Here is a 26,692-nt window from a genome sequence, read left to right as displayed (position 1 = left end):
TTTATATTTTCTCGCGTCTCATTAAATTTCGGAAAGCTATTCTCATGTCAGTTGTTAGCGAAGAGGTCATCATTTCTCTACATACGTTCCAAATAGGTTTCCATGATACATATACGGTTAGGTTAGGTGATGCTGTTTGAAAAAGAAAACTCAAATGTTTGCCACAGAAGCCTCTGGAGTGATACCGTATTTCCAGTGGCGGCTCGTGACAAAATTTTTAGGGGGTTCACAACATTTTTGTTCATGTCTCAAATCAGCAAAAATGTAACATAGGTACATAAATCATTTCACTAACAGTTCCTTGTACGGTTCCTTCTTCACAAATACTTTGGTAGAACCCCTGTAACCGAGGATAAATTTTATACGAGACTAATTTGTTAGTGTAGAACAGTAGCAAAATTCATAATAGCTTTACTGCACTGCGAACACTGAAGGATGCGAGCACTATTCCTGGTTTTTAAACAGCACGAAGTTCACCTGGATATGACGAGAAGCATAGAAGGAATGTGTACCGCATTTACCGGTAAATTTTTTAAAATAATTATTTCCGAATTGACCCCAATAGTCTCCACATTATCTCGGTTAGTCAGGTTCTACTGTTTCACATGGTAATTATTCTCATTTTGCAAATTATAGCCACTACTCTAAACAATTTAGCATGCAGTACAACCAACAATACTAGATCATGCTTATTTAAATGATAGGATTTAGATTAGCAACTCACGTAAATACTGATTATTTGTACAGGAAAGCAATCCCTCTGTCCTTCAATCGCGCAAATTTCTCAATCACTTTACGATTGAAGTCACTGATGATGTTGACAAATATCTTCTCAATAGCATGCATAGCCAGCGCTGACAGTCGTTCTCCAGTCATGGTGTTCCTCAGAAACGTTTTAATTCGTATTCAAAGTAGAAAAACACCTCTCGGGCTCCGCTGTCGTAATTGGGGTTGTGACAACAATTCGGAGTAATTCGCATACTTGTGGAAATGTGTCCCTATCTAGTTCATTGTCAAGCAGAAACTGCAACATGAAAATGGCCCCATCATCTTTCTGAAAGCCATTTCTCATATACAATACTTCTAGTTCAGTCTTCAGCTGTGTCTTATTTAGGCAGGGATACATATGCGCCACTGCATTCAGTTCTCTTTCTGGAAAAGAGTCTGAATAGATACCAAAATGCCTATTCAGAATTAGGGTACTAGCGAAATCTGCCGGTAATGTAATGCAATAGTAGCTCCTGGGAGGCTGTGGCTAAAGGGGAGGTGGCGGACCCTTGTGGTCAACTGTAATACTGCCACTGGGTTGAGGGTGGCTCTAGACGACAAGGCACGTACCTTACCGTGCTCCTCGCTAATGGGAATATCAGTGCAGAAAAACATGACGTCATCTGCTTTGCGCATGCGTATAGTCTTCAGCACAATAGCGCATTATCCAGTGTGCTCGCTGCACTGTCAGTCAAAACGAACAACTGTCGGTGTAACGGAGCTACGATATAAGTCGATTGTCGAAATCAGGTCGAAAGAAAATAATGAATGCGTAAATATGTAATAAAACTGGGTGTTCACGTGCTCCTGTGCTCCTGAGAGCCCACCGCCACTGCGTATTTCTTCGAATCCAAGACGACCTTTTTTTTTTTTTCCCTCAGAATTTCTTGTGAAAAATCAAGGGTCGTTTTGCATTCGCGGCCTGATAGTAATGAACACCACTGGCAACTACCGCAGTAACCACGCTTTTTCCTTTCACCTCGCCCCCCCCCCCCTCCCGCGCGCACAAACAAAACTCGTTGACAATAAACGGCCGCCTCTTTATCATAGGCCTACGCATCGCTAGCCACGGCGACCGGTCGTACAGTGCCTATGTGTAACGTCACTGTATCTCGGAAAATAGTGAAGAGAGAATGACATTCTACTTTCCTCTACAAAAACGTTTCTCAAATCTGCAGAATGGCATCAAGACATGCGAGCCTTCGAATTCTTAGAAAGGCCACGGCTATCAATAGCAGAGTTACAACGCGTCTGCTGTACCTGACGCTTAGTAAAAGTAAGTTTTATAGACAGCAGGAATAATTTCGTGATGGATCGTCGTATTGTAAAGATACGTGGAGCAGGTATTGCCGGAAAATTTTCAACGGGTTCTCGTCGATGTGATGATGCCAATTTTAAGTTAATGGCTATTAAACACTCGGAAATGTATAATAATGTGCAGCCGCAAGAAAATACGGCATAGCCCTAATTAAAGCCCATATTCGGCGTAACCGTGAAGACAAAGATAGCTTTAAAATTCGTACTGCACAAAAAATTCATTCAGTGGCCCGCAACAAGGACCCTTTAAAGAAGTTGAAGATGAAATTGTGCGGTATGTGCACAAAAATGCATGGGCGGAATTGCCATACCGCGGCGCAATAAACTCGTTCGTTGACTTTCAAAGTCCGCGATTAAGACCTAGGCTATACATCGCTAGCCGCTGAAGTTGGCCGAATCTGGCAAGCAAGACGTGCGTGTAGCGGCAGCCAGTTATATCTGACGCTGAGTGAAAGTAACAGTTTTATAGCAAGCAAGAATATTTTCCTGGTGGATCGTCGTATTGTAGAGGCGTGGAATGTGTGTTGCGGGCACATTTTCAACGAGTTCCCTTCGATATTATGATGCCAATTTTAAGTTAATGGTTATTAAACCCAGTGAAATAAAGCATAATTTACAGCCGGAAAAAAATACGGCATAACTAAAGCCAGTGTTCGGCGTCTACAGTCTAAAAATGCGTACTGTATAAGAGAAGACTTTCATATGATTTTACAAAGCACTTTTTAAGCCCGATTAATTTTTTTGAAGGAAAAAGTTGTAGTCGTCTTGGATTCGGAGAAATACGGTAATATTTATTTTTCAGAATGAAATTAAACATACACTTTCACATAGTATCGGATTTCGAAAAACAACAAACAAGTAAGACGCAGTGTGAATATTATCCACGAAATCTCAAATTTTGAACAAACTGATTGCCATTTCATACTGAATTTAATGTGTATGGGGTTTTCCCCGACTTTTACAAAAAATCTGATATAACGACAATCCGATATAGCGAGTAAATTTTTCGTCATTATGGATTCTCGCTATAACGGACTTCTACTGTAATTTGATCAGTGAAAGCATTCAAGGAAAAGAGGTAGACATCAGAGACTGTTCTGAAAAGTTCAATAAGTGTTTGGAGTTTTTAAACAGATTTAGAGAGAATGGATATGTGGACGCAGTAATCTCCGCTAAAGAAATAGCTGCTGAACTTGGTATCAAACCTGTTTTTCCCCAGAAAAGGATTTGTAAATGAAAACACATTTTTTTTCTGTATGAGGCATCTGAGGAAGTGCAATCGTCACCTGAAGAAATCTTTATTTATAAGAGAAGTTTTTTATCTATTAGTGGATAAAGTTTTGAACTCACTTAAGAAGAACTTTTACATGTAAGTTCGATTTTGAATCATGGAAAGAACAAAGTCACACCAAAAGAAGTCTTGTGTATAATCATAAACACAAACAGTAAAGATTTGTTTACAAACTCATGGGTCACATTAAAAGTGTTACTAACAATACCCGATACAGTTGCTAGTGCCGAAAGAAGCTTTAGTAAGCTTAAGCTTATAAAAACGTATTTGCGCTCTACAATGGCACAGGAACGGCTGAACTCTCTCGCCATTCTAGCAATAGAAAATGACACTGCAGAAAACCTCGACTTTAGAGAAATTCTGACATTTGCTCATGCAAAAGCCAGGTGAATGCCTTTCAATGTTTGAAGTTTGTATATAGACGACAAGAAAGAGCACCAAAGACAAGAGCAAATAAAGAAAAATCAAAGATTGTATTTTGTATATAAATAAATCATATCTTATTATCTGTATACAAAATATGTAGTGGAGGGGGGTTGGTCCATGATGCTGTTATTTATAATAGCTGCTGGTTTTCATAGTCTGGAACACGGCATGTCAATAGGTGGTGGATAATGGAGTGGCTCTAAAGAGCTAGGGTATCATCCCCCGAACCAAAACTGGAACAAACAAAATTACGAGTTTTACCGGGGGTGGGGGGCGCCAATTTAAGCCTTGCCTTGGGCGCCTACATACTACACGATGGCCCTGTTAGCAACTCATGTAAATGTCAAATTATTTGTACAGGAACACAAACTGAATGTCCTTCAATCACGCCATTTCTCAGTCACTTTATGATTGAAGTCAATGATGTCACTGATAAATCTCTTCTCAATAGCAAACATAGCCAGCGCTGACAATTGTTCTCCAGTCATAGTGCTCCTCAGAAATGTTTTAATTCATTTCAAAGTAGAAAAACAGCTCTCAGGCCCCGCTGTTGTCATTGGGGTTGTGACAACAATTCGGAGTAATTCACATACTTGTGGAAATGTGTCCCTGTTTAGTTCATTTTCAAGCAGAAACTGCAACATGGAAATACCCCTATCAGCTTTCTGGAAGTCATAAGACACAGCTGAAGATTGAACTAGAAGTATTGTATATGAGAAATGACTTCCAGAAAGCTGATAGGGCCCTTTCGATGTTGCAGTTTCTGCTTGACAATGAAACCACTGTATTTAGTTCTCTTTCTGGAAAAGAGTCTGAATAGACTCCAAATGCATGCACATCAAACAGACTAGAAGCCAGTAGGTGAAAATGGAATGAAAATCATTCTTCCATGTGAACAGTTATTACATCACATACTTCTGGGAATCTATCACCTGGGCAACTGCCCTAAATGCAGATCAATAGGAATTGATTGATTCTTTAGCAGCTGCTGAATGATCTGAGGTTTCTCGCCTCTTTTGAGCGAGCTGATCATTGGAGGATATATCAGCATCCAAATCCATGGTGCAATCTCTGACTTTCTCAACATGCCTTGGGAATTCTGAAATATGTTCTTTCACTTTAACTGCATCGATATTTCTGTGCTGCAGTAATATGAAAAGAATGTCTGCATGTGGCATCAGATGGTAAAGGAATTGTAGCCAAAACATAAATTCCGTATCTCTCAAGCTCTACAGAAGCCCAAAGCTCTGCCAACATGTGACATCATCAGTATGAGATGAATTTCAAATTTCTTCGAGACATACTATTAAATTGTCCGTGTTCTCATAAACGGTTTGGACCAAATGAGCTGAGAAATTCCATCTGGTGGTTGTAGTCTTTGGAAGCCTCTTCTCTACTAGCAAATCCAAAACTTTTGTTCTCTGTACTGATCGAGAAAAGAATGTCAGAAAGGCTGTTAAGTTAGAAAAAAAGATCCTACACAAACTATTTACAGATGCCACTTACCATAAAATTAAATTGAACTGATGGGCATAACAATGGATTAATATCACCCGAAGTTAAATCTCGTTTATTCTGGCCTGCACTCCATTTCTACCCCCACTTAATATTGCTGTCCATTGTAGCATTGTCCAATAATCTTCTGTCTGTGGCTACCCACTTGCCGTTCTAATTCTGCATGAAAAATTCTAAAATTAGATTCTGCGTCTTGAGCTTTCAGGTTAACAAAAAACCCAGAACCCTTCTACCGGTACCCCACCAACTTCGAATCTATAAGCAATAACCATTTGTCGCAGTGTAAAAACGTCTGTCGTTTCATCAGCCATAACTGCCAAATAATGAGCGGCATGAATCACATTAGATATTTCATCTCTGCACATGCTCACTTTGAATAGTGTGTGAAGTACCTTTGAAAACAGTAGCGCTTTCCAAATGCTCTTTCATTGCATTGTCAATAGAATTTACAAAGTTTACCAGTCCCCTGAAAATCCCAGGATTATCAGAAGTATCGCTTTCATCATGGCCATGCAGGGACAGTTTGAAAGCTCCACAAAACTTCACACAGTCAATTAATATGGACAGTATATACCTATTCGCATGGACTTGCTCATTATATTTCTTAATCGAATCACGGTACGCAGAATCCAGTTGCATGGTGATATTGACACCGCCTAGCACAGAGAATTCAATACTTGCATTTTTGTGTGCATGACAATTTTCATGTTTATTTATTTTTGCACTCAAATAAGCAAGGTCTGTGCACCCAGTTGAATTCCATACTCTTCTTTCTTTGTTTAAAAATAAACAGGACAAACAAAACAGCGCATTCATTAATCTACATCCACATTTCACTGGTTAAAATACCTGAACTGAATTCATTTACTCTTACACAAAGAATACCATGGTCACATAAACCATACAAGCACAGAAACAAAATGCAACACTCAAATTAATTTCACTTGAAACGATTTTTCAACCTCTAAGTAAAGCAAACTTCTTCCCACAATTACAAACATCTGTTCACAACGAACTAGAAAAATGCCTATTCAAAATTACTAGCGAAATCTGCCGGTAATGTAATGCAATTGTAGCTCCTGGGAGGCTGCGGCTAATCGTAATAGGGGAGGTGGTGGACCCTTGTGGTCAACTGTAATACTACCACTGGTTTCAAGGTGGCTCTACACGGTAAGGCAGTGCTCCTCACCTATGGGAATATCTGTGCATAAACCATGACGTCATCCGCTTTGTGCATGCATACAGTCTTCAGCACAATAGCGCACTATCCAGAATACTTCCTGCACTGTCAGTCAAAACGAATAACTGTCGGTGTAACGGAGCTTCGATATTAGTCGAATACTTTCGATCGATTAACAAAATCAGGCCGAAAGGAAGGAAAGTTTTAAATTATCCATGAATGCGTGAATATGTATTACAAGTGGGTCTTCACGTGCTCACGTGCTCCTGAGAGCCCACCACCACTGCTCAATAGCTATTACAGAAAGAAAAAAAGAAAAACAGGGAAATAATTATAATCATTACACACACAAAAAGGAAAAAAAGTAAAGATGAGAAAATGGCAAACACAAAAGAACAAGGACAATGTGAACTCACCTACGATTCCTTCAGGATCAAAAGGTCCTGCATTGTAGACCTTGGCAGCAGTAGGATGCTGATAGATGTGCTCTGGACCAAGAATCATTTTATCTATGTATCCTGTAGCACCACCAATACAGTCCTTGTAGATACCATTGTCGTGGTTCCCTCCAGGTCCCATGTAACCCCTGCAACCACATAACAACACACACATCAGGACACAGAACTGACATGGAAATGGTAAATATAATAAGTATGGAGATGCAATAAAGAAAGGAAGAGAAGAAACAATCTACCAAACTAATAATGCAATATTTCCAAGTCAAGAATTATTTCAAAATATTGGTCAGTAAAACTTGTCTCATCTATGCTATACAATTCTTTTTTGTACGAGAAGTAGGTATGGAAGAAAAAATAAACTCTGTCCAAATATTAATCAGTAAGAGAGTTCACATAAAATCTATTTTTCATCCAACATACCCACTTTTCTGTTATACGTTGTTAATTTTTTTGAAGAAAATTTATTTTCTGTGCTTTAATTTGTCTCCTCAAAATTACATGCAGCTAATTATTTATTGGAGTAAATCTACACCAAAGACAGAAAGCTCAGAAAAGAGACAAGAACATTTAAAAAAAAAAAAAAAGAAAAAAGAAAATAGACACTTCAGTATAGTCAGAAGGGGCAATAGAAGAGTTAGACTTCACAGTTCAACAGATGATCCTTCACCTCATCAATTCCAGTTCTTCTCAGCCTACAATCAGGTTATTTCTATGTCCAAGGTTCATCCACTCTCGTTTGAGGAGATTACCAACATCCTAGTGTATTCCCACAAGTGCAGGGAACTTGGCACACCACTTTATTTGATAAAATGCATCTTCAGGCCGCAGGCCAATGATTTGGAAATCTTTACTGATGGTGTACCTCTGCTTTCTCTGCGTGGTCACCGTCCTTCAGTTTCCAGGCGGCAAGTTGCTTTGGCAACGGCAGCGGGTATCACCCTCAGGACATGTCCGTAGCATGTCCATGTCTCAACTTTTCCATAATTATTGGTGCACACTAAATTGTTTCCAAATAGCGTTATTGCTTACATGGTCATGGAGAGAGATACCCAGTATCCACTTCTCTAAGGCACAGAGACTGCTGTCTGTCGTTGCTGCCCAACACTCAATACCATTTATTTGAGCTGTATTGGCATTTATTGTAACATATTGTTGTTGTTTCAGTCATCAGTCCATAGACTGGTTTGATGCAGCTCTCCATGCCACCCTATCCTGTGCTAACCTTTTCATTTCTACATAACTATTGAATCCTACATCTGCTCTAATCTGCTTGTCATATTCATACCTTGGTCTACCCCTACCATTCCAACTGCCTACACTTCCTTCAAAAACCAACTGAACAAGTCCTGGGTGTCTTAAGATGTGTCCTAACATTTTATCTCTTCTTCTCGTTAAATTTAGCCAAAGCGATTTCCTCTCAACAATCCGATTCAGTATATCTTAATTCGTGATTCGATTTATCCATCTCACCTTCAGCATTCTTCTGTAACACCATATTTCAAAAGCTTCTATTCTCTGACTTTCTGAGCTAGTTATCATCCATGCTTCACTTCCATACAATGCCACGCTCCAGATGAAAGTCTTCAGAAACATCTTTCTAATTCCTACATCAATGTTTGAAGTGAGCAAATTTCTTTCCTTAAGAAAGCTCTTCCTTGCCTGTGCTAGTCTGCATTTAATGTCCTCCTTACTTCTGCCATCGTTAGTTATTTTACTACCCAAGTAAGAATATTCATCTACTTCCTTTAAGACACCATTTCCTAATCTAATATTTCCTGCATCACCTGCCTTCGTTCAACTGCACTCCATTACTTTTGTTTTGGACTTATTTATTTTCATCTTGTACTTCTTACCCAAGACTTCGTCCATTCCATTCAGCAGCTTCTCGAGATCTTCTGCAGTCTCAGATAAAATAATGTCATTGGAAAATCTCAAGGTTTTGATTTCCTCTCCTTGGATTGTGATTCCCTTTCCAAATTCCTCTTTGATTTCCTTTACTGCCTGTTCTATGTAAACATTGAAAAGGAGGGGGGAGCAAACTGCAGCCTTGCCTCACTCCTTTCTGGATTGCTGCTTCTTTTTCAAAGCCCTCAATTCTTGTCACTGCAGACTGATTTTTATACAGATTGTAGATAATTCTTCATTCTCTGTATTTGATCCCAATCACCTTCAGAATCTTAAATAGCTTGGACCAATCAACATTATTGAAAGCCTTTTCTAGATCTACGAATGCCATGTAACGTGGGCTTGTCCTTCTTAATTTGATCCTCTAAGATCAGACAAAGTCAGGATTGCTTTCTTCCGAAGCCAAACTGATCTTCTCCCAACTCAGCTTCAGCTTGTTTTTCCATTCTTCTGTAAATAAATCTTACACACTAAATGGAATAACTTTGCCATGCTGGCTTCTCCTAAGGCAGTCAATAATTCAGAGGGAATAGCATCAATTCTAGGTGCCTTGTTCCTATTTAGGTCTCTCACAGCTCTGTCACACTCTGACCTCAAAATTGGGTCTCCCATTTCATCAGCATCAACAGCCTCTTCTTGATGATGATGATGATGATGATGATGATGATTGTTGTTTAAAGGGGCCTAACATCTAAGGTCATCAGTCCCAGCCTCTTCTTGTTCCAGAACCAAATCATCTTCATCTTTACCATGATACAACTGTTGGATATGTTCCTGCCATCTTTCTGCTTTATCTTCTTTCCATCTGAGCTCTTAATATTCATACACCTAGTTTTCCTTTCTCCGTAGGTTTCCTTGATTTTCCTGTATGCAGCATCTACCTTTCCTACGACCATAAACCTCTGACATCCTTGCACTTCTCCTTCAGCCATTCTTCCTTAGCTACCTTGCACTTTCTATCCACTTCATTCTTTAATCGCCTGTATTCTTTTCTGCCCTCTTCATTTCTAGCATTCTTGTATTTTCATCGTTCATCAATCAGGTCTAGTATCTCCCGAGTTATCCACTGATTCTTAGTTGATCCTTTCTTCCTTTCTAACATTTCTTCAGCAGCCCTACTGATTTCATTTTTCACGACTATCCACTCTTCCTCTATTGTGTTTCCTTCAGCCTTTTCATTTAGTCCTTGTATAATATGTTCCTTGAAACAATCCCTTACACTCTTTTCTTTCAACTTGTCAAGATCCCATCTGCTTGCATTCCTTCCATTCTTCAATTTTTTCAACTTTGGATGGCATTTCATGATCAGCAAGTTGTGGTCAGAGTCCACGTCTTCTCCTGGGAAAGTTTTGCAATCCAACACCTAGTTTCTGAATCTCTGCCTAATCATAATGAAGTCTATTTGATACCTTCCAGTGTCTCCAGGTCTCGTCCACATATACAGCTGTCGTTTGTGGTGTTTGAACCAAGTATTGGCAAGAACTAAATTATGATCAGTGCAGAATTCAACCAGCTGACTTCCTCTTTCGTTACCTTGTCCCAAACTAAATTCTCCTACTGTATTACCTTTTCTTCCTTGGCCTACCACTGCATTCCAGTCTCCCATCACAATTAGATTCTCATCACCTTTTACATATTGTATTAAATCTTCTATCTCTCAGATATTCTTTCGATTTCCTCATCATCCGCTGAACTAGTAGGCATACAGACCTGCACTATTGTGGTGGGCATTGGTTTGGTGTCTATCTTGACAACAATAATTCTTTCAATATGCTGGTCATAGTAGCTTACCTGATGCCCTATTTTCTTATTCATTATTAAACCAACTCCTGCATTTCCCCTCTTTGATTTTGTGTTGATAATTCGGTAGTCACCTGACCAAAAATCCTGTTCTTCATGCCAACGTACTTCACTTATACCAACTACATCTAACTTTAGCCTATCCATCTCCCTTTTCAGATTCTCTAACCTACCACAACGATTCAAACTTCTAACATTCCACGCTCCGACTCGCAGAATGTCAGTATCCATCTACCTGATGTGTAGTCCCCACGCAGAGATCCGAATGGGGGACTAGTTTACCTGTGGAATATTTTACCCAGGAGGAAGCCATCATTAGTGCATCATTCATGCAGAGAGAGCTGCATGTCCTCGAGAGTTAGTTACCGCTGTCCTTTCCCATTGTTTTCAGTCATGTAGCAGTATCAACACAGCTAAGCCATGTTGAGTATTATTACAAGGACATATTAGTCAATCATGTTGTAACATAGCCCACCACAAAATTTCCACCAACACATTCAGGTCATACTAACTCTTGTTTGCATGTAACCACTGACACTACCATCACCTTGGAGAGACTGGAAAATGTCCACATGTTTCACCCCCTTTGGGCCTTCTTCAGTCATAAAAATCAAAGTATGAAGTTAAAAAGCATATGACTTAAACACTATAAACACAACATTAAACGATTCTTTATGAAAAGTTATTTTTGAGGTTCTTGTCATGAAAAATATTACCAAAATTCTATATAGAGGAAAAAACCACTCATTCTTGAACCTTTAATGTGTAAATTGTCTTGATTTTTATGTGGTCATGTGACAGTGGTTATATATATCTATGATCTGTTACATCACAAAAATAATCGTAATATGTTTTAATTCTTCAAGTTTCTTTTACATATATTGTGTATTGACTACAATGAACCTTTTAGTTATATATTTTCTTATACTATACAGTCAATTGAAACCACCCAAACATAACGTTCTGATAAGTGGTATGTTCTGTGCTTTGAGCGGAGGGATTGTGTGGTTTATGATTAGAAGACAAAATAAGCTTGTGTGGACCTTTAAAGGTAAGAAAGATCCTAACATGAAGATCAAGTTGGAATTCAAGAGGAAAAATTGGGATAAATATTCATTTGTATAAAGAGGAATTAGGGAGTGGAATAATTTATCAAGGGAAATATTCAATAAATTTTCAAGATTTTTGAAATAATTTAAGAGAAGACTATAGGGAATCTGCCACCTAGGCAACAGATCAATGATGATTGATTCAGGTAAAGATCCTTACTGCATAATCATATGAAGAGACCTGTAACCTTTATTTACAATCCACAACCTGACTTTTCACCCCATTTACCGTCGTACCATTGTCTAATGTCCATCTCACATCTTCTTCTTCTGCGTGAATGGGTCACTTAGGACCACGCCTTGCCCAATAGTTCTTCGTTTTAATTGACTGTTGTGATTTCTGTTCCTTCGATCAGGTACTGTACATTGTGTTGGTTTCTTCTCATCTTCCTCAAATTGCCTTGTGTGAATCATTTTTCTGATTACATTTCTGTCCTACAAATTTGGTGATCCTAATTTAGTGAGGTCTTTCTGTACTTCCTTATACCATTTTGATCTAGTATTGTGTATTCTATAAGAGAGTCCAGTGTTTTGACTATTTCCAAATGGCTCAAAAACTGAATTTGTTGCAGTCTCATTGTATCAGTAAGTTTAGAAATTTTTGAAACTTTTAAATACATTTCCGAGGTGTATACGTTCTAGATGTCTTTCAACACGTGTAATAATAATTAAGCAAACATCCATATTTGTCGCTCACCAATCTTCTGAGGAGATACCGCATACTTTGATGCAGTTCTCCTCAACATTGTATCCTAAGCCAGTCTCTTCATTACTGCATAGCTAGCACCCTGCAAAATCATTCCTAATTCCTTTATCATCCTGATCCTTTGGTCTCCTTTGGCCATTTTTGTCCCATACATCTCACTCACAAACTAAACGAACAAGTTCTACACGTCTCAGAATGTGATCAATGAACCTATTGCCTAATCATTCTCCTCACACCTACTCGGTCCAATACTTCTTTGTTTGTGATCCGAATGATCCATTCTCCTACAATACCACATATTAACTTTTGTTTCTTTTCTAATGCTAACCTCTGTTTTACGTTCCACTTGTTTTTTCCACCATTGGTTATTTTACTTTATAGGTAGTAAGGGAAATAAATTTATATGAAAATAAATGTATATTTGATACATTAAAGACAGAGTCCTATAGGCAGCTTACATGGGACATCCTGGAATGGACATCAGGAATGTTATGGCACAGTGACCTGCTACAACCCCCAACATGATGACCCACTGGGGAAGAAGAATCAGGATATCCTGAACAGCAGCTACAACCTTCATCTGGAACAGAGCAAGATATTTTTTATCAGAAGTGATCCAAAAATGTGTTTCAGTAATGTTATTATAACTGTTCACAAGGGAAGGGAAATTTCATAAGATAGAAGAAAATCAATATCACTGTAACAATAAACCAGGGCAGAACTTCTCCTCAAATATAATAATAATCCCATAACAGCAGTAGATAGATAGATAGATAGATAGATAGATAGATAGATAGACAGATAGATAGATAGATAGATAGATAGATAGATAGATAGATAGATAGATAGACTTGTTGTAATTGGCAAAGTTAAGGACAGTTGTACCTGTCCTATACTTAAACAGTGAACACGTAAGTATCATAAAAAACTGAAACAAACTACTATACTACTGTGCTATCCTACTGTACATAACAAATCTAATATGCTACACAATATACAAAACAAATGGACATTTTGCTTCCTAAATACATAAAAAGTTAATACCGGTACTTATGATGAAACTAGCATTTAAATCTAAGAATTTCATTTTTGTCCGTATTGAACTGAGAATGGAAGATAGGAAACTTAAAAGGGTCCAACTTTTCAATACAGAAATGTTATAGTTTATTTACAACATATATTTACACTTGGAACTAGTTTCGACGCTGTTTGGCGTCATCTTCAGCCAAAATGTGGGAAATAGGCTAGCATGTAGACATTTATATTACATAAGGCGTTACGCAAGTAGTGAGCACAGCTCTTGTATGCGAGTTAAGGTCTTTAAAATGTAAGAAGTTGAGGCCTAAATAACGTTTGATAAACTAAATATAGCATTGAGCGACACTAATTTATACAGGCCAGTATTAATCGATAACAGTGGACTTGTAAATCTGTATGAATTCGCTCTAATTATTTTGTTCGAGTTTCAGATTGAACCCAAGATGTTGCCTATATTTGTGAATAAGAAAGTCCATATAGAGGAGATGTTCGAGTAAACCAGTAGGATCCTGGTGGATCCGCACCCTGCCGAGATGAATGAGATGGCTGAAAAAATAACCTGACGACCAATACCTGTGGAGAAGCGAGGAAGTCAGATGAGGAGTCGAACCTTGCCCGTAGATGCTTATAGTAGAAGTAGATCTTTTTAACTGTCACACAGGTGATCAGTGGTTTAGTTGGACCGGAACACCGTTCCGGAAAATATTTTCCCGCTTTAGAATGACATAACTTTTTACATTCAGTAAGAACATCTTATAATCTATACATAGCGCCGAAACGTCATGGGTGTACTCTAGCGGACTAATATCGAACCTTACGATTTTACAGTATGTTCATAAGATATGGTCGTTTTCACACTCCCGGGCGGTTTTCTGGTTCTCTACACTGCTATTGGATTCGGAGAGCGAGAAGTGAGCACAGCAGCTTTCTTCCACTCGTTATGTTTTTGTGAATCCAAGTTTTATTTTATGTGTTGTTCAATGTCTTGCTGTGAAGCAGATATTATGGATTTTCTCTGCAGTCAATGAACATCAATAGCCCCGTAGTACCTTCAAAGTTTTCTAGTGGCTATGAAGGTGAGTTGTGAATGTGACTATGAGTTTACTGAAGTGGCTGGGTTCAAAAAAAGTGCTGGGAATGAAGATGAAGAATCAAAGAATACTGAAAAGGTGTGTGATGACTCAAGTAAAAACGAAACTGAATGTAGTTCCGAGAACATTAGTTTCATTAAAGACGTGAGTATAAAGACAGAGCCTGGGTTAAATGTTGCTGAAATGTGTGATGCAGATTCAAGAGAAAATCTAGGTTATGGTTGTTCACCTTCTACCATCGACTGTGAAACTCAAGGACCCAGCTACCGAAAACAAGATTATCCAGACTGTTGGAACGAGTCTCAGTACCCTTATTTTTTGTCAGAGAACAAGTGGTTATTTGCAGAAAATAAAAATTTATGTTGCAATATATGTAAAGAGGAAAGTAAATTATGATTTTGAGTTTCTAAAGGGGCAGGACTTAAGCTAGTAAAAGTATAGAAAGAATGAAAGGTTCATCCCAACGGAAATAATATTAATCAACAACAAGCAAGCAAGCCTTCGGAAAAAATATTTGAGCACAAAAATTCAGAATATCACAAAAAGCTATGTTACAAAAATCAGAATTTATTAAAAATATATTTGAAAATTGCTTGAATACTATGAATATTAAACTCCTAGAAACCACCGTTCGAGTATTTCGAACAGCATATTCAATTGCGAAAAGAAATAGATCCTTCGTAGACCTACAGGCTTATGCTGAGATTCAAAATGCAATCAATTGCACTATAAAAGTCTATGAGTCAATGTGTAACTCACCTTCCAGAGATTACTACATAACAGTCCTTAAAGCAGCAGAAAACAAAAAAGTTTAGAAACATACGATTACATGATTCTAAGAAAGTTGTAAAAATTGACAGAAAGCAGTTTTTCAGAAGTCTTGTGGGCAATTTAAATAACAGGCTTATGGAAAATGGTTCCAGCTCTAGTCAGCAGAGACATGAGAGAATGACAAAAGTCATCAGTGATTCAAAGGTACTGTACAAAAGTAATTGGCCCTCCACTTCTACTTGGGATATCTAATATGGTGATGAGAGTTTTGGAAACCTTTGTGACTTTTTCCACATGACAGACAAGGGGAGGTATATTAATGATTTTAGAAAGTATGCCGAGACCAAGGAAATTCCAGTTGCCTTTAATCAAGACTATACAGACCATTCCCATCTCTTCAGCAGAAGCTGAAAGAGCCTTCAGTACCATGAATGAGATCAACACCGAAAAGACAAATATGCTACCGGTACTGGTTACAAGATCAAGCGGACTCATTTTCATAAGCAACGTTGGACCTCCTGTGCATATATTTAACCCACAACCATATCTCAAGTTATGGCTACGAAATGGGAGACGTTCATCTCATGAAACAACTTGTCAGAAACATGAGGCCGCTGATTTTGTCACCCAACACGAGTCCATTTGGAAATTGCTGAATTGCTGAGTTCCTGTAAATATTTTGTTCCAACTAAATCACTGCAGGTGATATAAAGTGAAATAACTTGAATGTTCTAACGTGCTAACGGTGTTGGTTTAACGTCATATAATGCTACTGCGTATATTAGAATAATGTTTTCCGTCGGTGAATATTAGGGTTAGGCGATTTTTCCTGCGTTGTTTTCCGTGTTAGTGGAACAGCTGTGAAGTGAGTGTGATCTTGAATCCTACAGGTAAGTTTGAAGTACCGATGTGTGAGATATTTGATGTGGTGATCTTATAATATGAATAATTCCGCGGAGTGTTGTGATATGTTTTGTGGATCGATTCATTGATGGTTGTATGAATAATAGTGAAGCTCTTCAAAGATATTTTAGCTCATTTATGTAGGAAATGATGAGTATTTTAGTTATGTGGTGGACATTGTGTGGCGTAAAATATGTAGGGTCATCTAGAGGTACGGTATAGTTGACGGTATAATCAGAGAATGATTTATTGAGTGGTGAATTGCGGTAGTAATTTAATTCTTTGAGATGGCCAATGGTTAGGATAGTGTTATTGAGAGGTATTTCCGCCGCGTATGTTTGAGTTTATTAGATGAGCGAGTTTCGTAGCGTTGATTGAATGCTTTTCGAAGAGATTGGTTAGGCATACGAGCTGACTTGAGTTTAATTTGGTATCACATGGATAGCGGAATGTATTTTACGAACACACGAGTAGGATCTTCGACAAGCTACTCGAACGATAATTAGATTGTGGGAGTATTGTCACCTGTACTGTAGATCAACTTGTAGCATTGCTAGATGTAGTAAGTTGGCGCTGTAGAAGTATTTTCCAGCAGGATGGAGTGGAGCCGATGCAACGCAGATCGTCTGGCATTTGATCGTTCACTTATTTATGACAGTAGTTGGTACTTTATTTCAGGTGCAGCCATATGATGCCGTTGGTTGGATGGAGACATGGATTTATTTATGGAGCAATGATACTATTATTATGTATTTGAAGGATTTTTTTGTGTGTTTATCATGCGCCGTTAGAAAATTCAAGTTATTATTCAGTTAGTTAGAAGGTTATAATGAAGTAATAGGAAAAGTAGAGCAGGGAGGGCAGGTTCGTCTATAGAAATGCAGTTTTATTAGACACATTTCCTCCCCTCATCCTTCTCATTGCTTCAAAAGCAAACCAGTTTGAAGTATAAACTTCGTCCGCTCCCGCACCCAACTTATGATTTTTTTTCCAGTACTCGACTGTACTGGGAGCGGAGGGACGCTAGGTTTTTTATCAATGCATTCGCGGGAACAATGAAGGATAATTTAGAATTCCTGTAAAATGTCGGCTTTCTTCGCTTTATCCCTGCATTCCTTTTATGAGACATCTCATAAACAAGGCCTATCTATTATATCATTAATTAAGTCCAAAGTAATCTTGCTCCACTCCATTTCTGACTACTATAAATTTTAGTATAGTGCACAGAGAACGACACACGTGCGCGTATCGGTACCAGTACTGTATTTGTAGCTTATAACAAAGAGAATGAGTGTTGCGGAGTGTTGTAACTATAATCCTACTTCACGAGAAGCACGTCGTTTGCATCGTTTGGCTATCTGTTGACATGGAACCGGAAAGGAAGTTGCCGAAGCTGTGCCAACATCTCACGAACAACGAATTGACTTGACATGTTTTCCACTTGGAGCGGAAACACGCCAACATGTTAAAAGTGTTAACCTCAACATTCTGAGTTAACATGCAAAGTCAATTGGAAGACACAATCACAATATACATATCAATTGTAACATGTTAAATTTAACATGTTGGTGTTAAATGTTAATCAGTGGAGACCGGCCTTAATAAATACGTCAGCGAATGAACAAACAAGATGAATGAATAGAAACTGAAATTGCTGATTTTCCATTATATTAATTTACTTTTATTTAAGTGAATCAGTGTTGTGTAATGATGAGATTTTAATTTAATGACTGACAATTATTTTTCAAGATGGACTTGATTCTTTTTATGCGGTACGATAAGAGATGCACAAGGATAATTTATTTTACATTGCACATTCAGTTGTTCAATTGTAGTCAGTTAATTTCATTTTATTAAAATTATTATACTTCCAATTTCTCATTGCAACTTTCATTTATGCCTAATTTATGTTAACTCATTATTTCGAGACTGATGTTGGATCATTACCAGGTTAATCATTGATAGGATGTGACCGCTTTCTTTCCGATGGGCCATGCCCTGAGTGGAGGATCATGTAAACCACTGAATTCTAGTTGAGCGCATTATGAAATATATTATCATCTTCGAACTAGGCATCCCACGAACGGTCACAATATATATACACATACATTCTCATACATATAATTCAGCTAATTTTTCAATTCTTTCACCCCCCTCGCCCGTTAAGTGTTTTTTCCGAAAACCAAAGAATACGCATTTCCTTTTCTTAAAGGATATTCCAAATACCAATTTTCACGTCTGCAACATGTTAAGTTTTTGAGATATACTGTAGATACGCTAATTTTCAAAATTCACCCCCTTTTTCAGTTCCCCTTAAGTGGATTTTCCTAAAAAATATTTTTGTTTCTTTACTTTTACAGGAAATTCCAAATACCAGTTTTCAAATCTGTAATATGTTACGTGTCTGAGATAATTTGCAGATACAGACTTTTTAAAAATTCACCCCTTTTGTCACACCTGTTAAACCCCTATTGATCGGATTATCCAAAAACAAAAAAATACGTGTCTCTTTATTTTCAAAGGAGATTCCAAATTTCAATTTTCATGTCTGTAACACGTCCAGTTTTTGAGATATAAGCCTCCTCATTAAAGGTGTTAAACCCCTTTTTCCCCTTTTTTCACCCCCCCCTTAATGGAATTTTCCGAAAACAAAAAATACGTGTTTATTTATTTTTAAAGGAGATTCCAAATGCCAATTTTTTCATCTGTAAACTTTTAAGTTTTTGAGATATAGATATCCTCATTTTAAAAATTCACCCCCCTTTTCACCCCCTTAGCGACAGAATATCCAAAAATCCTCCCTTAGTGAGCATCTACATGTTAATATGAATGTATCCCCAAAATTTCATTTCTTTATGTCCAGTAGTTTTGGCTCGACAATGATGATGAATCAGTCAGTCAGTCAGTCAGTCAGTCAGGACAAGTTATTTTATATATATAGATTAATGGAAATAATAACAACAACAAGCATACTATTGTTTACAATTTAATGTTGAGTACTTGAAATTTCTCACATCCAGAAAAGGTTGGGTACAGGGTGACCATATTTTTAATGTAAAAAGACAGGACATTTCTGAAATAAGGAAAAAAAAAAAACAAGACAAAATCAGGACACTAGTTGCAAAGAAACTACGATACATACAGTCTATGACTGCACTGCTTTACTGAGATAAATAAAAACTAATATTTACATATAAGAACGACATATATTTTAATAACCTACTTAAAGGGCCTACTTATCATGGCACTGCATCATGTTATAATTGATCAAGTTTATCAAGAATTGAGTCATAATTTAAAATATCAAAAAATTGTTTGAATGTTTCCTAACAAGTAAACCAGCTGAGTATTATTCACCCCCCTCTACCTCGATGTTATCCTTTGCATGTAGTTGCTTCACTGTTCACAACAGCCATTTATTGAAGGAAAACTTCCTCTGTGGATGTGTGGTAGATTGTTGGCCTCTGAATCCCAAGGTCATGTATTTAAGCTTGGCAGAGGTAGTTATATTTTTGAAAGGTGAGAAATATCCATTAGGCTTTTCATGTCGCATGATGTCGGCACGTCAATGATCTCTTCTTCTTTCTTCTGATGCTGTCTCTCAAAAGAGGTTGGCAACCATCATGGAATCATGTTTCCTATTTCATACTTACTGTGTATGAAGATAAAGAGTCTGGATGATGTAAGACTATAGACGAAATGGAATTTTCCTTCAGGCAGGAATAAAGTTCACCCGGTCTAGAAAGCCAAGAATAACGGCAGAGAGGATTCATTGTGCTGACAACACAACACCTCATAATGTGCAGACCTTTGGGCTGAGCAGCCGTTGCTTCATAGGCCATGGCCCTTCGGGGCTGTTGCGCCATGTTATTTGGTTTTAGGAATAAAGTTCAATTTTGATTCCTTCTACTCATATGTAATGGAAAGACTTTCACTAACAGAAGCCAAGATTAAGATTAAGACGATCATCACTTATCACCAGAATATTAAAAGGCAAATTACTGATGCAGAGAATTGTATGAGTTGCCAATGGCTGCGATGGGCCCAATCCAGTTGCAGTGTTGGGTAGAGCCATAGTCAACAAGCCGGAAATCCCGAGCTTTGTGGAAACTGCGAGTACATTGAAACCCGATACAACGCACGATATTGAATAGATGGGCCTTCTCATCCTTGTTGATAGTGATAAATCATCAATGAGGACCAAAATGAAATTCATTTCATATGACAGCAGTACTGTGCAGACTGGTTCTCATGTCAACTGGTGAACACATTAACATCTGAAAATTGTATTATTTTTACTACCTGCCACATCATATCATTTAATTTCCAGTAATATGAAGTTTGCAACAACAGAAAAATCTTATTACATCTTTGTTTTCGGGAACATGAAGTCATGCTTAGGAAAGAGCACTTTGAACCAATTGAACTGTCCGTCCAGGGCGAAACACGACTGCTAAATTTGCAAAGATCTTTGGAATTTACAACAATGTATCAAAACGAGATAACGAAGGGGCTATTTTAGTTTAAAGCAGCTGTCCAATAGCTATACAGTGGAACCTTGCATTGCGAGCATAATTCGTTCCGGCAACATGTTTGTAATCCAAATCGCTCGTATATCAAAGCAAATTTTCCCAGAAGAAACTATTGAAACTCGGATGATTCGTCCACAATGCAAAAACATTTATTCGCATAACATTTCTAAAACAAAATATAACATAAAACAATTAAACTGCACTTTACCTTACAATAGAATCATTTTTGGTGTGAGGGAGACGAGAGATGACATGAGAAGAGTTACTGTGTAGCACGAATTTCACTAACGGAATCACTGCTATCGGTTGGCTCATTGGAAGTGTTTTCTTTTCGTGCAATTTTAATGAGGAACCTGTCCAATGACTGTTGCTTTTGTCTCTTCTTGAGGATTTCACGAAAATGTGACATTGCATTGTCATTGAACAGATTCATCCACTGTAATCATCTCCTTCTTCCGACCGAATTCCTTTTAAGCCTTCTTTTCGTTCACAGGGCCCATCGTTGCAGAACAGTTATATCACAGATGACAGAAACAAAACATGGATACTCGTACGGTGTTGACTATGCGAGCGAGGCACGCCAACTGAAGTCCAGCGCGGGAAATGATTACACACACACTTTCCCAGGAAAGAAAGTGGCAGGGGGAGGTGAAAACAAAGGCACAGGGGAGGTGGAAACGCACATACACGTGATGCTCGTATTGCGAAACCTCAATCGCTTATCAAGTCACAATTTATTTAAAATATTTTCTCGTCTTGCAAAACACTCGTAGACCAAGTTACTCGCAATCCGAGGTTCCACTGTAGTACTATGCAGATCTTTCTGCCAAGTTGCCAGAGTTGGTCAACAAACCCACCCCTCAGGTAAGTACACAGCCAGAAGCTCTCTTGCTTGCTCTGCTTACACAATACAAAAGTTTAATCTTCATATGGATTATCATAGTACCAGGAGGAAAGCACATCTCTGGGGTCCGCAAAGGCAATTGTAATGGAGAGATTTATCGTTAATGAGAGTTTCAAGATGGCGGGCAATAAGCAACTAGCTGTGTGTGGTTCGTGCATAAAATCAATTACTGCCGAAGACGACTACATCATCTGTGACGGTAAGTGTCATAGAAAACATCACAGCGCGTGTGTTAAATTAAATAAATGGGAATTCAAGACACTAATTGAGGACAAATCAAAGAAGTGGTACTGCGGCAAGTGTGATAGTGTGAATGGTGATCTGGCTGTAGGGCCGAGTGACCATAAGCTTGGGGATATGGAATCTGTAGTTAGGGACATCCACAAAAGGTTGTGTAAACTAGAAGGAATCGAAGCTGAACAAGCGGAAATTAGAAAGTCGGTGACCTTCTGTGCTGAGAGTTTTGACGATATTAAGCGTCAGCTGCACAAAATAACTGATGACTTTAAAAACGCTATGGCAGAAGTAGCGGCATTGAAGTCTAAGGTTGCTGTCTTCGAAAGGGAAAAGACAATAGCAGACGAAGAAGTCTCTAAGCTTAGACAGGAAAATCAAGACCTCCAACAGTACGTCCGGAGGAACAACGTAGAAATTCATGGACTGCCTCAGCTTGGTGACGAGAATCCAGTCGCAGTTGTGAAAGCACTTGGCAATGCACTCGGTGTCGAAGTGACCGACAGTGATATTGATGCGTGTCATCGTCTACCCCAAAAGAAGCAGGAACTCCCTCCTCCTCTCCTTGTAAAATTTTGCAGCCGGTTAAAAAAGGATCAGCTGCTCGCAGCAAGGAAGAATAAATCAACACTAAGCTCAAAAGATTTAGGTATCCAAGCAGCTAACCGAGCTGTATATATCAACGAACATCTGACATCGGGGAATAAATATCTCCACAAGATGGCCAGGGATCTACGGCAACATGGATATAAATATATTTGGACAAGGGACTGCAAAATCTACCTACGTAAGAAGGACTGAAAACCATCGATCAGTGCGAATTAGGAGCATTGATGATATTAGAAAGTTGCAGAGCGAAGACACAAGTGTAACGGCACAGCCAAGATATCATACCAACACTCGTTAATGGCAGTACCTAAGTGTTACAACAAATATTCCATTTTTCTATTAGGCTGTTATGAAATACAATACGATTCCATAAATAATTTTGTTTTACAGAACATCAGTTCATATACAGTTGCTTCTCACCTGGACGGAAACTGCTCTACTGGCCCGTCAAAATCTTACAGTGCGGTTAGGTGCTTGTACCTAAACAGCAGGAGTATCCGAAACAAACTTGAGGAAATAGAAATTCTGTTGCACATTATAGGCCAGGTAGATATATTGGTTGTGACAGAAACTTAGGTAAAAAGTGAGGAGGCGAAATACTATAATATACCAAATTATAGAAGCATCTTTTCACACAGAGACGGCAAAGCTGGAGGTGGCTTAGGTATTTACATTTCGCACTGTTGGAAAGCAAATGTGAAAATGAATTGTGAACTTGATCATAGCTTGATATGGGTTGAAATTTATAGGGATAAATTTAGTAGTAGTAAATATAAAAGTATTGATTTAATTGCAGGATATAACCCAAATAGGAATAATGCCATACCATTTCTAGCATCCCTCGAAAATTTTCTAAGTAAAACAACTAACAATTTATGCCTATTTTTGGGTGACACGAATACTGATATCTTAACTAGTGACCAACTAAAAAGAAAATACATGAACCTGCTTTCTTGCTATGATTTCGAGCAATGCAATAATGTATATCCAACACGAATATGTGATACCACAAGCACTTTAATAGATCATGTGTCTATAAATAATTCTGGAATATATTATTATTTATCAAATGTTGGTAGCTATATAAGTGACCATAATATATTAATATTTGATATTCTTTTGCCAAATTCTAAATCTCCATCACAATCGCTTGAACTGAAAAGGCTGAAAGCAACTAATGTAGACCAAAATAATGATAGACCTGAAAGTAGTAATATCACTGAACATAACACAAAAGTCATAAACAACACTACTAGTAGAATTGACATAATGTATAATTCCTTTATTGACCAGCTACCGCTTGGTACACAAAAACAGAAAGCACAAAGTCATCGAACACAAAGAACTGGTAGCTTGCCATGGATATCTTCTGAACTTCTCAGTCTTATTAAGTGACGTGACATTTTACATGCAAAACTTAAAAATCCCACCCTAAAGAATAACATCAATCTCAATCAGGAATATCGCAGGTGTAGAAATAATGTGACAAATCTAAAAAGGAGCTTAAAAAACAAATATTACTCTGAAAAATTTAGAATTCATAACAAGAACCCAAAGGAAACATGGAAAATAATCAATGAAATCATACATAACAGAAAAACAACAAAAGGCGATAATTGTACATCTCTAGAAATAGATAACAAGATAATTACAGACAGTCAGGAAATATGTGAATCATTAAATTTATATTTTACAAATATTGCTAAAACCCTGGCTTCAGCAATCCCTCCCCAGAGCACTGAAACACTTGCAGTTCCTAGTTACTTGAACTCATTTTACCTATATCCAACTGATGAAACAGAAGTAAGATCTATAATATCAAACCTAAAAAGCAAGAGTAGCTGTGGGCAGGATGGTATAACTGCCAACTTTCTAAAAGAATTCCAGGATTCTTTAAGTGGGATGCTAACAGATATCATTAACGAATCCTTGGCATCTGGTACATTACCTAGTGAGCTAAAAGTAGCTAAAGTAGTTCCTGTCTTCAAGGGTGGGGACGGGAGGAATCCTAGTAACTACAGGCCTATCTGTATTCTTTCCATAATCTCCAAAATATTAGAAACTATTGTTAAAAAGAGACTTCTCACTTTTTTAAACAAAAATAATTTCTTTTACAATGCACAATATGGCTTTCGTGAGAACTCTAACACTGAAATAGCAACCGTAGATCTCATAAATATGCTGCAAGAGTCAATAGATTTTAATAGTTTTGCTGGTGGGTTGTTTATAGATCTAAAGAAGGCCTTTGATACAGTAGACCATGAAAGACTGTTAGCTAAATTAGAGAGAACAGGAGTTCGTGGTGTTGCATTGAAGTGGTTTGATAATTATCTGTCCGATAGAAAACAGTATGTAGTGCTGAAGAACTGTAGGAGCTCAGCAATTAGGGTAACCCATGGCGTTCCACAGGGGTCAGTATTAGGGCCGATTCTCTTCCTAGTCTACATCAATGATATTGCAGCTTGCCGCTTGAAAGGACGTATCACACTGTATGCCGACAACACAAACTTGTTCTATACTGGTAGTAATATAGACTCCATTGTTAAGGATATGCAGGAAGACCTCCAATACTCTGTGCTTTTGGTTTCAAGCAAATAAATTAACTATTAATGTGCAAAAGACTAATTATATAATAATGACAAAACAAGATCAGAATGAAATCCCACACAGTAAAATATATATGCAGAATACTGAAATAAAACTAGTTAGAACTGTCAAATATCTTGGGTTGGTGATTGATAGGAACTTGAACTGGACAGACCATGTTGAATACATTACTAAAAAGATCACACCTGTTGCAGGAATTTTAAAGAAACTTAGTTATCTTATCCCACAACATCTTCTAAAACACATCTACTACTCTTTAATTCATAGTCACCTACAATATTTGAATGTAATCTGGATGCGCTGTAAGAAGTCCGACTTGAATGAGCTAATGGTAGTACAAAATAGAGCTGTTAGAAATATACTTAATCTTCCCTACTTAACTCCAATAAAATATCTATACCTAAGTGCTAAAATACCACCCCTAAGCATGAGTGCAGAATTCAATACAGCTGTACTCATGTATAAAATAAAACATAAATTTATACAACACAACACTACATATACTCTGAATTCTGACAACCATCCATATAGTACTAGGCATGCAAATGACTTTGCCTTATACAATGTTTGCTCTTATAAATATGGTATAAACAGCTTGAAGTTCTCTGCGATCCAGTTATTTAATAACATCCCTGTGGAGATAAAAACAGCACCAACTTTGGCAAAATTCAAACAAAGAGTCAAGCATTATTTTTGGGAAAGGTACAGTGCTGTTTAAATCAAAATATCAGATGTCATTTAAGGCATTCTCCCAAACAATCTTGCAAACTGTCCGGAACTATTCTTGTACCTCTACAACTTTTATGTTATGTAAATGTAAATACTCTGTAATCTGTTCTTGTACCTCTGCAACTCTGTGTTATGTATATATATACTGTAAATACTCTGTAATCAATTCCTGTACGTCTGCAACTGTTGTGTTATGTAATTGTAAATAATCTGAAATCTATTCTTGTACTTCAGCAACTCTTATGTAAATGAAAATACTCCATAATTCATTCTTGTACCTTTGCAACTTTCATGTTACGTAAATGTAAATACAGTCAGAAATAGTTCTCTGTAATCCTCATATTGATGATGTTCATATTTTATATATTGTATGTGTTTATATGTTCAACCATTTACTAATTATCTTATATACACAAACTATATTTTGATGTGTAAGTGCCCGCCAGTATGTAATGTCCTGTACAATTCCTATGTATGAGCCTGCAGGCTCGTTGGAATTAAGTGAAATAAATGAATGAATGAATGAATGAATGAATGAATGAATATTACATTGAATTAATGCAATTAATGCTGGGAACAGAATATTTTATTATTGTATCAATTATCATTGTATAGAGATTTCACTGTACGTTATTACTCTGAGTTAAACAGTGGCTGAAACTGCACGTTTACAGTAATGAATTGAAAAAAAATCAGCCCAAGTATTCTAATCCACAATTATTTGTTTCTGATTTGTATGTGCATACAGAATCAGCTTGAGCTGTCAGTGAATTATATCAAGAAAAATATCCTAATGACT

At 37.6% G+C, this 26,692-nt stretch overlaps 1 protein-coding gene across 2 annotated transcripts in view; it reads right to left on the bottom strand.

Annotated features, from left to right (window-relative positions):
- Positions 1 to 26,692, bottom strand: part of Hgsnat (Heparan-alpha-glucosaminide N-acetyltransferase) — a 643,222-nt gene that overhangs the window by 61,192 nt on the left and 555,338 nt on the right. For both annotated transcript variants that reach the window (XM_068228844.1, XM_067153049.2), the window contains exons 9-10: positions 12,934 to 13,055; positions 6,914 to 7,083 (exon numbers count right to left, since the gene is read on the bottom strand). In XM_068228844.1, the coding sequence (XP_068084945.1) occupies positions 6,914 to 7,083; positions 12,934 to 13,055 (292 nt within the window). The remainder of the gene's footprint in view (positions 1 to 6,913; positions 7,084 to 12,933; positions 13,056 to 26,692) is intronic.

The sequence above is a fragment of the Anabrus simplex genome, chromosome 8 (assembly GCF_040414725.1).
Source record: "Anabrus simplex isolate iqAnaSimp1 chromosome 8, ASM4041472v1, whole genome shotgun sequence".
Classification (NCBI taxonomy): domain Eukaryota; kingdom Metazoa; phylum Arthropoda; class Insecta; order Orthoptera; family Tettigoniidae; genus Anabrus; species Anabrus simplex.
Note: the sequence above shows the minus strand (reverse complement) of the source record. Positions and strands in the feature narration are given on the sequence as shown.